Source organism: Cydia splendana, chromosome 25 (assembly GCF_910591565.1).
Source record: "Cydia splendana chromosome 25, ilCydSple1.2, whole genome shotgun sequence".
NCBI lineage: Eukaryota > Metazoa > Arthropoda > Insecta > Lepidoptera > Tortricidae > Cydia > Cydia splendana.
Genome location: NC_085984.1, coordinates 7,274,231 through 7,288,473, shown reverse-complemented (window position 1 = coordinate 7,288,473; position 14,243 = coordinate 7,274,231). Strand labels below are relative to the sequence as shown.

The 14,243-nt window shown below is 37.8% G+C and overlaps 1 protein-coding gene across 2 annotated transcripts; it reads right to left on the bottom strand.

Moving 5' to 3' along the window:
• Window positions 1-3,382: 3,382 nt before the first annotated feature.
• Window positions 3,383-13,414, bottom strand: LOC134802766 (F-box and leucine-rich repeat protein 13-like). 2 transcript variants are annotated; one of them, XM_063775460.1, is made up of 10 exons: window positions 13,124-13,414; window positions 11,999-12,123; window positions 10,697-10,844; window positions 9,787-10,022; window positions 9,241-9,324; window positions 7,671-7,895; window positions 6,979-7,213; window positions 6,182-6,315; window positions 4,262-4,378; window positions 3,390-4,043 (listed from the first exon to the last, which is right to left on the bottom strand). In XM_063775460.1, exons 2-10 carry the CDS (start codon window positions 12,014-12,016, stop codon window positions 4,005-4,007), a joined length of 1,236 nt encoding a protein of 411 aa, XP_063631530.1. In that variant the 5' UTR covers window positions 12,017-12,123; window positions 13,124-13,414; the 3' UTR covers window positions 3,390-4,004. The 2 variants fall into 2 exon arrangements, with proteins under 2 accessions (XP_063631533.1, XP_063631530.1); XM_063775463.1 differs by lacking the exons at window positions 10,697-10,844; window positions 11,999-12,123; window positions 13,124-13,414 and adding an exon at window positions 10,559-10,567 and having other exon boundaries at window positions 3,383-4,043.
• Between the last annotated feature and the right edge of the window lie 829 nt (window positions 13,415-14,243).

The window sequence follows — 14,243 nt, the reverse complement described above, 5'->3', positions numbered from 1 at the left end:
GGTAACGTTGGCTAAACAACGATAACATTCGTTGGCCCAATGGTGACGAATACCGCATTTACCAACATTGGCTGTGGCACGGATGCCCGACAATGGGCCTTTGTGTATTTTGGTAACGTTGGCTAGTCAAAGATATCATCCGATGGCCCAATGATGACAAATATCGTATTTACCAAAATTGGCTGTGGCACTGACGCCTAACAATGGGCCTTTGTGTATTTTGGTACCGGTGGCTAAACAACGATAACATTCGTTGGCCCAGTGAGCACAAATATCGCATTTACCAACATTGGCTGTGGTACTGATGCCCAACAATACCAGTTCAGTTTGCTTGTGGCGTCACTAGATGGCGTTACTGTCTCCAAACATCGAAGTTATAGTTATTTTCTCGATTATTCCGGATATAATCATAATATTTTTTAAAAGTAACTTATAAATCTAATAGCTATAACTATAAAATTTATACATAAATTTAAAAAAATGTATTTTACCAACATTTTCTCAATTTAAATCTCAAAAAACATAAATCTCGCTTACGAAGTTTCGAAGTGCGGTTAGTATATATACAAATTAGAGTGTATAGTAAGTGTACTTGCTTCGGCAGTACATATACTAAAATTGGAACGATACAGAGAAGATTAACAACAACTGCTGCCTAGCCTAGGGCCTTCATGTGGATACAACCAATGCCTACCGTAGTGTAATTGTAATATTTATCAGCAAAGGCCCAACGTCGTATTACACAACCACTTACTTAACGTAGGGTAACTGTAGGACTCGTAAACAAAAGCCCATTACATAATTAGACTGTAGGCACACTATAAATTACACAACTATTTACCTACGGTAGTATTGTAAGAATCCTACACAAGGCCCAACGTTAAAGTTACAATGTTGGCCCTTTGTAGGACAAGCTGTGTTGGGCCTTCAACCTGGTGCACGACTACCTACCGACCTACCTGACTTGCCGTTGGGTAATTGTTGAATTTGCAAACAGAAGCACAACGAAAAAATTGCCCTTTTTTATTTTTTTGCAGTTGGCCCTACAGCAAGCCATACGGCCAAATGTAACAATTAACCAACCATCAAACAAATGTGTATAGGCCCAACCACGGCCCAACCAAAACCACCACCGTTGAATAATTGTATGATTTATTTAAATAGGCCCAACGAAAAAATTACTCTAATGGCCCTCTGTTGGGAATCTTCGGGAGGGCCTTTGTCGAGGGCCCTCCAGCAAATCGTACGGCCGAATGTAACAATTAACCAAGCATCAAACAAATGTGTATAGGCCCAACCACGGCCCAACCAAAACCACCACCGTTGAATAATTGTATGATTTATTTAAATAGGCCCAACGAATAAATTACTCTTATGGCCCTCTGTTGGGAATCTTCGGGAGGGCCTTTGTCGAGGGCCCTCCAGCAAATCGTACGGCCAAATATAACGGTTGTCCAACTAATACGTAAACAAAGGCCCAACAAAATCCCTACAAGAAAATGCTATTAGGGAAGATTCCACTTTTCGAACCACTCGCTTCGTTCGTGGGTCAATTTTGGAATTTAACACTTGCTCGGGAATCAATGTTAGCACGAGGGGTTAAACAACAACTTTGCCAACTTCGTGGTTCAATTTTGGAATCTTACACTTGCTCGGGAATCAATGTTAGCACTTGGGGTAAGTATAACAACTTTGCCAACTTGAAAACTTTCGTTCTTGGAATAGAATATACCGTTCTTCACTTTCTTCAAAAAGTGTATCTGTAACTACTTTTAAGTTATTTCGCCTTTACTGAACTCTGACGCGGTGGGCAAAGTTATGTAAAAGGGCAACGTTTTATACTTTTACGGTCCTAAAACAAACAACAAATCGAATTATAATATTTATTTCACAACATTATTATCTTATCAATAGAATAAATTGCGTCACATTTGACAAAATTTGATCTTTTCAAGCTTAAATAAATACTATACAACATACATTAAGAGAGAAGGTACCTATTGTAAACTTGTCCTATAATACCGTGTCCTATAAATACATATTTATTTATTTTTTATTTACTTACCTATTATTACGTATCTACTAAAATATTACAAAACGCTTTTACTAGAATCTTTAAGTGTTAGAACAATTCATAGTTAATATTTTCTTATGAACGTTCTAAGGTTCCTTATATCAAACTTATATATAGGTACATATTTCAACAATATTATTTACTATTAGGAGGCGATTTTTAGGGTTGAGGGTTAAGTATCATGAATATTTTATCAAAATATTTTTGACAAAAAAAATAAGTAGGGTAACTTGTTGATCAATGAAACACTAAAAGTTCAAGCCTTTCTATCTCTGGTGTTTTTAAAGTTATGAGTGTGACATTTCAAATGAAGATAAACAATTTCGTTGGCTATCATATGGCATTCTTGGTTTCTACTTATCTGTAACAGTTCCTGTGTTATAAGCCTTTTTTTGAAAAATTAGTTTTGTTTCATTGTGTACTTGTGCATGTTTTCAATGAAACACTCTGATTTTTACAGTGAAACAAATGTAATAATTATAGTCTACCATGAAACATCGTTAATAAACATTGAAACGGTGTAATAAATAAGTGACATTAATACATATATGCTTTCACTCAATTAATGAGAAAGGATAGGAGAAAATAGTGGTAGGCTGAAATTAGTTATTTAAAAGGTTTCCGACATATGCAATCATTATAAGATTGCTGAAATATCTAAAAGCGAAAGACTTGTTTCATTGTACACACACCTGAGTTTCATTGTGAATCGAAAATCTGGTCGGCAGGTACGGCATGCTGCGAAAAAGGCGCCTTTTATGTCCACGGAGCATGATTGCCGACTAGGTAGACGCGGGAGGGTTTTGAGCATCTCCATGCTTGATTTCATACACTTTCTTGCAACATAGTGTTTATACACGACTGTTTCAATGTAAGACATGTGTCCTTAACCTTGCCATCAATGAAACATTCAACATATAAGCCATCCTATCTCAGCCATTCCTAAAGTTAAGTATCTTATATTTTGTCATATGATAGACAAATTATTACCAATTTTCATGGTATTTTAGTTTCACAAATTTAGCACATAGGTTTTAATTATTTAAAAAAATAATGAGTTTGTTTCATTGTGTGCTGGTACTGGTGTTCAGTGAACATCATGTTTCATTGTATACTACATAAAAATGTTTCATTGTGAGACTAGGGGGTGTTTTTTTAATCAATTAATAAAAACTGCACCAAAGAGTGAAAGAAATTTAAAAATATTTAGCTCCAAATAAACTTTAATACACATAGAACATAACAAAAACTTAAAAAACGCCAAACTCGAGTCTATATCTTGGTAAAAAATTGCGAAACTTAAATGAAAAAATTTACTTTTGTTGCACGAATTCACAATAATGCTCGTAGCAGCGTGCTCCTTCTCCGAGGCGCGCTCGTGTTTTGGGGAGGTGCTGGGGGTCCCTGAGCCTGCCCTTGCTTGACAGACGGCACTAGCTGGTAACACCTAGTTTCCGAGATATCGCAAAGTTACACTGTGTCCGATTGTTTCAATGTAGAACAACTGACCCTACTTAAGTACCTATTTGTAATTTAATAACCCAAAACTTGGAAAGAAAATTAAACGATTATCATTCCAAAACATTTGTTATTTAACGGTACAGTTTGTTATTTAACGGGCAAACTCGGCTCCGCTCGGCTCAGCATTGCTCCGAGCCATTAGGGTTGACACAACTTGACGTCCCTTTGCGTGCACGACCACAGACAAGATAATGGCTTGAATTTTGACAACCCTAAATAGCCGAAAGGGATAGTGCCATATTGAAAGGGACAGCATGATTCGACCCTGAACCGCTGTCAAACTTCGGTTTTGTAGGAAGTTTCCTTTCTGTACGGTAGTACTATTATTTATTATGTGTCTTGGTGCGATTGAAGATCACGATCTTGAAGATCAATCTTTCACAGGCCTTGCTCGTAGATTCAGGTAATATTAGTATTCGAAGTCGAGATCCACCCAAGGGCATTTTGACTGAAAAGAAAATAATAGTAAATCAACAAGTTACCTAAGGTCAATGTGGCTAATTCCGTCATATTATTCCGGACTATTCGGACTATTCCGGTTGGTATATGATAAGTAAAACAGTGTATTATTTACATAATAGATCACGTTTTAAGTTACGTTCCTATTCACCCCAGCCATCCCTATTCACCCCGGTTGACGGTATATAAAAGTTAAACAGTGTATACCCTCATGTCGTAGGGCACTTTGGTCCTCCTTAGCCGCAGGCGCAGCGGCCGCGCGCGCCGCACCGCGCACTGCACCAACTCTGGTGACACCTGCACGCACCCCTGCACGTCTAGAACCTATAACAATAAATAATTATCCCCTTATTAAATTTACCAAACCTCTATTGAATGGTGTCCCTTTCTAGCATAGAGAAATATAAGTAGGGAAAGAGTGGTAACTCCATACATCAGTTTTCTTACCAACGTTATTTCGTACACGGTATCGTCAAGTAGTAGGTTTATAAGTATCGCTACTTGACACCAGATGTCACGACTGTCGCACGCGACTGACGAAATAGTTATTTGTTTTACAAGGGGGCAAAGTTGTTGTTTAACCGCTCGTGCTAATATTGATACCCGAGCAAGCGAAAGATTCCAAAATTGAACCACGAGCGTAGCGAGTGGTTCGAAAAATGGAATCTTAAGCGTTGCGAGGGTTTCAAAGCACGAGGGTTAAACAAGATTTGCCCCCGAGTGAAACACAAAATTTTTCACCACACCAATCCGAAGCAAATATTAAATGTAAAATATCAAATAAAATCAAATCCAAATGAATATTATTACATATTTATCATCCAAAATTGTCATTTAAAACTCAATTCTACAAGCAAACATAAGAAATCGACTCAAAATTTGCATTTGATTACTTTGCCTCACATGTGAATAAAATGCAACTTTGCTATCAGTTTTTGAAGTGCAAAGTAAGCCTTGCCGAGTTGGTGTGGTGAAAAATATATTGCTAAAACAATTTACAACTAACAAGAAAGGGTAGGTACCCAACTGTCCGACTCCGATTTGATATATTTTGATATATGTTATAGAGTAGTCTAAAATAACGGACACGTATTTTTTTTAGCTGCCCAAACTCAACATGTTAGGTGAAAATGGCCTTCAAAGTACTGAAAATTGACCAAACCTTCTAATTTCTGAGAAGAGATTTGTTCTTAAAAATTGATAATTAATTACTGGTTTCGTTATATGTTGGAGAACATGAATAAAGAATGGGGACGTGTTTAGTCATTTCACCACAAACTCATTTTTTATATAAAAATATATTTATTATATTTATTTATTATATATTTTTTTAAGTACAGGTATATTCGGGTAATTCCGAATGTCGAAAACTGTCGGACAGTTCCGAAAAGAGACTTTTATTATGATGGAATTTTGGGTGATTATCATCTGAATTTCGGAATTACCCGAGTAAACTGAGTTTGTGGTGAAATGACAAAACACGTCCCCATTCTTTATTCATGTTCTCCAACATATAACGAAACCAGTAATTAATTATCAATTTTTTTGAACAAATCTCTTCTCAGAAATTATAAGGTTTGGTCAGTTTTCAGTACTTTGAAGGCCATTTTCTCCTAACAGGTTGAGTTTTGGCAGCTAAAAAAAAATACGTGTCCGTTATTTTAGACTACTCTATAACATATATCAAAATAAATCAAATCGGAGTCGGACAGTTGGATACCCTTCCTTGTAAGTGTGTGTGTGTGTGTGTGTGTTTATGTGTACTACATATATCAAGAGATGAAGGTTGCACGTATAATTAAACCCTTTGAACACCCCATCTATTGGGCATGGCACACTGCGTCCGGTTCGCATGTTGCTCCGAAGTTAGAGCGAGACAACGCTATGCGCGTGTTATAGCGACATCCCGCTCGCACGTCGGAGCGACGTGTGAATCGGACGCGGTGTACAATTCTCCTATCGTACGCGGCGCGTCGTGCTCGTGAACCTTGTCGGGTCGGTATGCACGGCCAAAGGGTTAAGTAAGCGGGTGTTACTAGCCATCCCGTGTTTCGTTCGATTTGGCCCCGCTGTATGGCGACTGCTAAGTTCTTGTGGTTTTTAATGTTTTTACGCTTTAATATTTACCTCTAGATTAGGGCAGTATTTTAAACACGCTGCAAGGTCGCTGTCTGTAAGCTCAGTGTTCCAAGCCACCCCGAGCTCTGTTAGATTTGGCCCCGCTGATCGGCAGAGAGTGATTACACTACTCGCTGTAACACCTGTCAAAAATAGAATAGAAGACTGATATGTATAGTCTAAGAATACGAGTATATTCTACTATTAATAACTACAAAGAGAATAAAGTGTATAGAAGCGGATTGTCAAAGTAAATTATGTAGCCACTGTAAATTTACTGCCATCTTTCGACAGAAGATTAAACCTGTTAGAACGCCATTTGACTTCGATCATTATTCTTTCACTGATATGTGTTAATTTGTTAAATATTGAAACTAACGCCATCTACTCGACTGTAGGCCAAAGGTTATGGCGCCATCGCTCGAAAAGATGGCACCATACCTTTGGCCTACTCTACACCGTCAAATGGCGTTCTAACAGGTTTAATCTTCTGTCGAAAGATGGCAGTAAATGCACTGTAGCTACATAATTTTACTATGACAGTAACTCTCTATTTCAAATTCTCTTTGATAACTATTTATTTGCAAGTAAAGAAGCGTATATTGTAAAAATCTGTTAAGAATTTGACTTAGGGAAATCTTAATAATATACCTAATCTTAAAAATACTATATAATATCAAATTAATATAATATTAACCATTTATAAGGCAAAAGTACGTCAGCAATTATGCAAAATTGAAGCTTATCTCTTGGAAAAAATTCAAAATCATGTGGGAAATATATTCCCTCTTGTCTATAATACTTACCCGTACAATTCCCAATATCCAAAGTCCTCAACTCCTTACACCCAACGGCGACGTCTTCCAGCCAACCTTCGTGCGAATTATTAATATATCTCCCATAGAAATGTTTAAGCTTACTTAAGTTACTGAGAGCGTCAGAGAACTCGCTCCCTACGTTGATCTTCTTGTCGAAGGATACTAATTTTAGATATTCTAAGTTTGGTGTGTTGCGGAGAAGTAAATGGACATTTCTGTATACCTGAAAGAAATATTTAAGGTTTAGTCTTAAGATTTGTCGCTAGATGGCGGTTTTTAGTAACAATGGAAACTTGACATAATGTTTCGCGCCAATAAATAGGGGGCTCCTGTGCACGCTTCCTATAAGTATATGAGTATCAATCTATCTTATTTCTCTAGGTTTGCCCGCGACTTCGTCTGCGTGGAGTTAGTAATTTGGGTAGCTTATTTTTTATCCAATCTGCTTTTTATCGATTCCCCATACAAACTTCCACCCCCCTTTTCACCCCCTTAAAGGGTGATTTCTGTGATAAAAACTACCCTATGTCCTTCCTCGGGACTCAAACTATCTCCATACCAAATTTCAACTAAATCGGTTCAGCGGTTTAAGCGTGAAGAGGTAACAGACAGACAGACACACTTTCGCATTTATAATATTACCTGTATACATATATATTAGTATGGATTATAATACACACCTCAACACTATTAAGAGTCAACTCTAACTTCGTCAACTCATCCAAATCCACCGCCGTCCTAAAAAAGTCCGTCATCAGCAAATAACAAGCGGATATCGTCAGGGATTTCAGTTTGGTGTTCTTCGGCTCAGATAGAAACATGCCAGATACGTAGCTCGCGTTGTTTATCACTAGCTCTTCGATGGGTACAACGCTTAAGACCTGGCATATGTATTCGTCCGGTATCTATGTATAAGAATAAAGTTTTTACAATTTAATTTTACTGTATTTTTTTTACAGTCAAATAGGTTATTTTACGTGACATTTCTATTAAACTTGTCATTTTTTGCAGTAATGGGCAGTAAAGGCATTATTGCAGCACGAGATTACTACCGAGATTTTATTGCCAACAGTGTTTTTTTTATAAGTCAAAAAGATCATTTTATCGTGACATTTATATCAAACTTGACATTTTTTGCAGTAATGCAGGCATTGTTGCAGCACAAGATTACTGCCGAGATTTTATTGCCGACAGTGTTTTTTTTGATAAGTCAAAAAGATTATTTTATCGTGACATTCATATTAAACTTGACATTTCCTGCAGTAATGCAGGCATTATTGCAGCACAAGGTGACTGCCGAGATTTTATTGCCGACAGTGTTTTTTTTTTCATAAGTCAAAAAGATCATTTTATCGTGACATTAATGTTAAACTTGACATTTCCTGCAGTAATGCAGGCATTATTGCAGCACGAGATTACTGCCGAGATTTTATTGCCGACAGTGTTTTTTTTTTTCATAAGTCAAAAAATCATTTTATCGTGACATTCATATTAAACTTGACATTTCCTGCAGTAATGCAGGCACTATTGCAGCACGACAACGACATTACTGCCGAAAATGTCAAAATCGAGGTTACTGCCCGGATTTTTGATATTAGCGGCAGCAATGCAGTCGGCGGTTATGTCGCGCTGCAATACTGCTGCAGTAATGCTGGTATAATCCGAATGGTACCTTTACATGCAAAAATTAAGTTTTTTTTTTATCTAAGTATCTGAACTACATAGTTTAAGGTGTACAGTAAGCTGGTGTTGCTAGCCACCCCGAGTTTCGTTACATTTGACCCTGCTGGTTGGCGACTGCTATGTTCTTGTGTAAGTACATACTTACTACTCATCATCTTCCTCGCGTTGTCCCGGCATTTTGCCACGGCTCATGGGAGCCTGGGGTCCGCTTGGCAACTAATCCCAAGAATTAGCGTAGGCACTAGTTTTTACGAAAGCGACTGCCATCTGACCTTCCAACCCAGAGGGTAAACTAAGCCTTATTAGGATTAGTCCGGTTTCCTCGCGATGTTTTCCTTCACCGAAAAGCGACTGGTAAATATCTAATGATATTTGGTACATAAGTTCCGAAAAACTCATTGGTACGAGCCGGGGATTGAACCCGTGACCTCCGGATTGAAAATCGCACGCTCTTACCGCTAGGCCACCTGCTTACCAGCACATACTTACTACTAATAGGTAAAAAGCTAAATACTAATAATCGGGCCTGAAAATGGGATTTTTAGTAAGAATAGTTTGTATAAGTACCGTGCATGTATGCAAAGATATTCGTTTCAGGCGTTTGCAGAATTTCAGCTGGTCCAGAGGAAGATAGTATTCTATGCTGCAAAGCTGAAAATAAAGAGAAAATGAAGAAATAGTAACGAGAGTCAAAAGTAAATTATGCTTTTAAGTATACATACATATAATCACGCCTATTTCCCAGAGGGGTAGGCAGAGACCACGGATTTCCACTTGCTACGATCCTGACATACTTCTTTCGCTTCCTTCACTCTTCTTTTTTAGGGTTCCATACCCAAAGGGTAAAAACAGGACCATATTACTAAGACTTCGCTGTCCGTCTGTCTGTCACCAGGCTGTATCTCATGAACCGTGATAACTAGGCAGTTGAAATTTTCACAGAGGATGTATTTCTATTGCCGCTATAACAACAAATACTAAAAAGTACGGAACCCTCGGTGGGCGAATCCGACTCGCACTTGTCCGATTTATTTAATTATATAGTAGTAATTTGCGTATGGCGGCAGCTAGGTTCGTGTCTAAGGAAACGGTTATAAGTCTATGGATACTTACCAACAGAATCTCAAGGTTAGGACAATGCCAAGTGATATTAGCAATATCAAAGTCAACAATCCTATCCGTGCCGATAAAAACTATGTTCTCCCCAAGCTTGGTCAGCATGGCCTCGAACCACCGCTTCCCCGGCTGGTCTTCGCGGTCTAGGGTCAAGTGCCTGCTGTTTGGGTGCCGGTCCCAGCTTAATATGTTGATTATGCAGGGTCTTAAGTATTCTACAGAGAGATTCACACCTGAAAATGTTCAATTTTAAGTATTTAATGATTTAGTGTAGTGGATATAGGTTTTTTTTTGTTGCATGATTTGTTGCATATTCAGGTTTAGGCAGAAAGAAGACATTATTTTCTACCTACAAAGAAATTCACCTATTCTTTTCAGAGGAAACGCTATACAGGGCTGCGGTGCGAAACAGGGCCATTAAGAGATTAATATTAGGAATGCAAGTACCTTGCAAATATTCTATCATACGGTCCCGCTATCTCCGACTGACGCAGAAACTACATATACCTACAACATGGAAATTAAGAGTCGGCCAGACAAATCCAGCCTTACTCTTTACCCAAAAACATATACATACTTACAAAAAATCTAAACCCTCTTATACCTATCAGAGAAAAACAACGATAGCGCGCATCATAAGGTAGAGGGAATATATTTCCCACAAGATTTTGAACTTTGTTTCAGGTTCAATTTTTAATTTCTGGCACCCTTATGCCTTATAAACGTTTAAAGCGCCATCTAGTGGGCAATTTTAGAAATAGTAAATCACCTTGCATATATTCTAGGGAATTATTTCCCACAAGATTTTGAACTTTGTTTCAGGTTCAATTTTTAATTTCTGGCACCCTTATGCCTTATAAACGTTTAAAGCGGCATCTAGTGGGCAATTTTAGAAATAGTGAATCACCTTGCATATATTCTATCATTCGGTCCCGCCATCGCCGACTGACGCGCTCAGATCTGATTATTTCTTCAACAGGTACATAGCCTAGTATTTCGCGCCAACAATCTGCGTTTAGCATGTCTAGGATTGTGTATTGATAGTCTGTTGAAACCTGGAAAAAATTGATTGAAAGAATTAGTCGAAATGGGGTGAAGTTTATTATCTTACTGTGACCAAAGAGAATTTAAATAGTGGCGTATTGTCAAAGTAAATTTTTAAGTCACAGTAAATTTACTGCCATCTTTCGACACGTAATTAAAACTTCTAGAACGCAATTTGACTTTGCTCCTTAGGCTTTCTCTGATATGTGTTAAATTGCGAAATATCAAAAGGTGTCGCCATCTACTCGAGTATAGGCCAAAGGTCTAAAAGTTCAAAAGTTCAAAAGTATTAAAAGTTTTAATCATGTATTGAAAGATGGCAGTAAATTTACTGTGACTACAAAATTTACTTTGACTGTTCCGTGTGTTCCAATATTTTTGGGCACCTCAGTTGCTCATATATATCTGATGGCTACCGTACTGTCAGCAAAAGTGTTAATTCATATTGAGTAGCCTATTGTCATAATGTCAGTCTGTCTGTGAACACATTACTAGCAGAACTCCTAAATAATTATTAAATGCTAAAAATGAGAAGTTTGTCAGTAGCAAAAGGCGCGAAATTCAAATCTTCTATGGGACAATTACCCTTCTCGCCTACATTTTTAAATTTGCCGCTCTTTAGGGTTCTGTACCCAAAGGGTAAAAACGGAACCCTATTACTAAGACTCCGCTGTCCGTCTGTCTGTCTGTCTGTCACGAGGCTGTATCTCATAAACGTGATAACTCTCTTCTTCTTAATCGCTCCCCCATTGCTGAGGATCGTGACTCCACTTGCGCTTTATAAATTGCCTCCAACTGTTTCGGTCTGTGGCTTGATGGAGGGCGGTGGTAACAGGTAGCTCCAGCTGTTCGGAGATCTGGTCCGACCATCTCTTTGGACTTCGTCCTCTAGGTCTTTTACCCTCGACCTTTCCCGAGAACGTGATAACTAAACAGTTGATATTTCCACAGATGATGTATTTCTGTTGCCGCTATTAGAAAAAATACTAAAAACAAAATAAAATAAATATATAAGTGGGGTTCTCATACAACAAACGTGATTTGTTTGCCGTTGTCTGCGTAATGGTATGGAACCCTTCGTGTGCGAGTCCGACTCGCACTTGGCCGGTTTTTTCTACTGACTGGAAATGGCTTTTGGCTTTGCTTGATATATTCATTTACTTACATCATGATTTGCTGCCATTTTCCTCTGCAGTTTTGTCACTTTAATATGTTATGAATATTATTCATAATCTTGTTACTAACTTCTTTATGTGACCATGCTTCCTATTTATTGGTTTCTTGTGAAAACTGTAAATTAAAAAAAAATTTGATAAAACAATAAGTTTTTGGCAACAATTACAAGCTTTTATCGCCGACTGTACTTTTCTTTCCACAGGCAACTAATACTCATTGAGACAATTCCAAAAACCGCAAACACAATTAGGTTTCGTTGTGTTATCACAGAGTCCCTATGGCCACCTCCTGTCTCCATCATCAGATCAGCTCGATGGTACCATAATATTGCATTGTCACCGGACTTACATATATGTATGCAATTTTTCATTGGAAGCCGGGAAGTGGCTCAAATGTAACTTGCATGATTTGTACACATATTTAATTGCACAAACGGGTCTACCGCGATATAATTTCATTGTTTTTACCTTTAATTCCGACGTTTCAGCTGAGTTGCACCAGCTGTGGTCACGGAAAGACTGACGTCCCAACAAATGTCAACAGAGATATGACAGAGACATGATTTGACCCGTACATACATTTACCTACTGTGGTTAGGTACATTGCAAGTTAATAAAAAGCTCGTAAAAATAGTTAAAAATAACATTGCTCATTATTACTCATATCTTCAACCTAGCTTTCCAGCTTTGGTCACTGCTCACTAAAATACCAAGGGCGTAGCCAGCCAGTGAGCTTGGGGTAGGCAAGTTGATATCGCCGGAGGCCGGAGGCCGCAAAGAGGCCATTGTATGTAGAATTTGAGCCTGCCACCTGCCTACCTGCCTACTGTGCAAGCCAATAATGGAGGCAATTATCTAAACAAATGATTGTCATCTAACGTTCCATCACAACCCAAAGAGGAAGTGGTGAGAAGCACTATTGCTACTTTATTACGTGTTGAACCTGAGGACCATAGTTAGGACTTGACTATAGTTGCTTTCCTTAATTGGCACATAACGAATGTTCTCATAAAGTCTTTGGGGTCTTAATCATAAAAGTTATGTCATGAACATGTCATTATACAATGAAGAAGATATATAGAAATAAACAATAAAGTACATAAACTGGTACTTACTTGGCTCTCAGTTTGTATACATTGTCCTCACAGTGTTTACCTTAATATGACCTTAATATTGCGTTTAACATTGTATCATGATTATGACATAAACTGATGTCCTCTATAGAAAAAATTGTAGTACTTACAACATAATAAATATAAGTCTACATCTCGTATGGAGAGGCTTGGTTCTAACTAATAACTCAATAAACACTGTACATATAAGTACTACTAATTAAAACAATTGAAATATTGAGTTTTGATTATCTAAACGGCGAAAACATCACAATAAACAACGAAGTTACGAAAGCAAAATATTCGATTTGAGTACGTTCTGAAACTTAACCATAATCAGATATTTCTAACAGCGCGCTGAATAAACTCATAATTTTGGAAAGAAGAAAGAGAAACAATCTTGACTTCGATTTTAGACCATTTTAGTTTAGCAAAATGAAACATTGTTTTTATATATTTATTTACAATAAGTAGTTAAATGTCCTTAAAAGATGTGAGTGGAGTAGTGGACTTAACTACAAGTTTCGAACGTACTCTATTAACGTCAAACTGTCACTGTCAAGAAGGTCAATCACCTTGCCCCCTTGCCCGGCGTTATTCATTAATTATTATTGTAGATGGCGCATTTTTAAATTTTATTGCTCAAAAAATTTAAGTAATTAAAAAACAATTATAAAATGGAACTAAAGGCGAAACATAGTGGCAACACCACACCAGTTGACTTATCACGACAATCACATTTTTTTGAGATTTTTTAAACATGATACCTACTTAAGGGGCCCACTGACCAACAGTTCGCCCGACGATATCAGCCTGTCAGATGTTCGAAGCTGTCAAATTTTTGTTCTAACTGACAGGCCGATATCGTCCGGCGGCCTGTAAGCACAGAATAAATAATAGTACTACCGTACAGAAAGGAAACTTCCTACAAAACCGAAGTTTGACAGCGGTTCAGGGTCGAATCATGCTTTCCCTTTCTAATATATGGCACTATCCCTTTCGGCTATTTAGGGTTGTCAAAATTCAAGTGATTATCTTATCTGTGGTCGTGCACGCAAAAGGAAGTCAAGTGGTGCCAACCCTAATAATTGCTCGGAGCAATGCTGAGCCGAGCGGAGCCGAG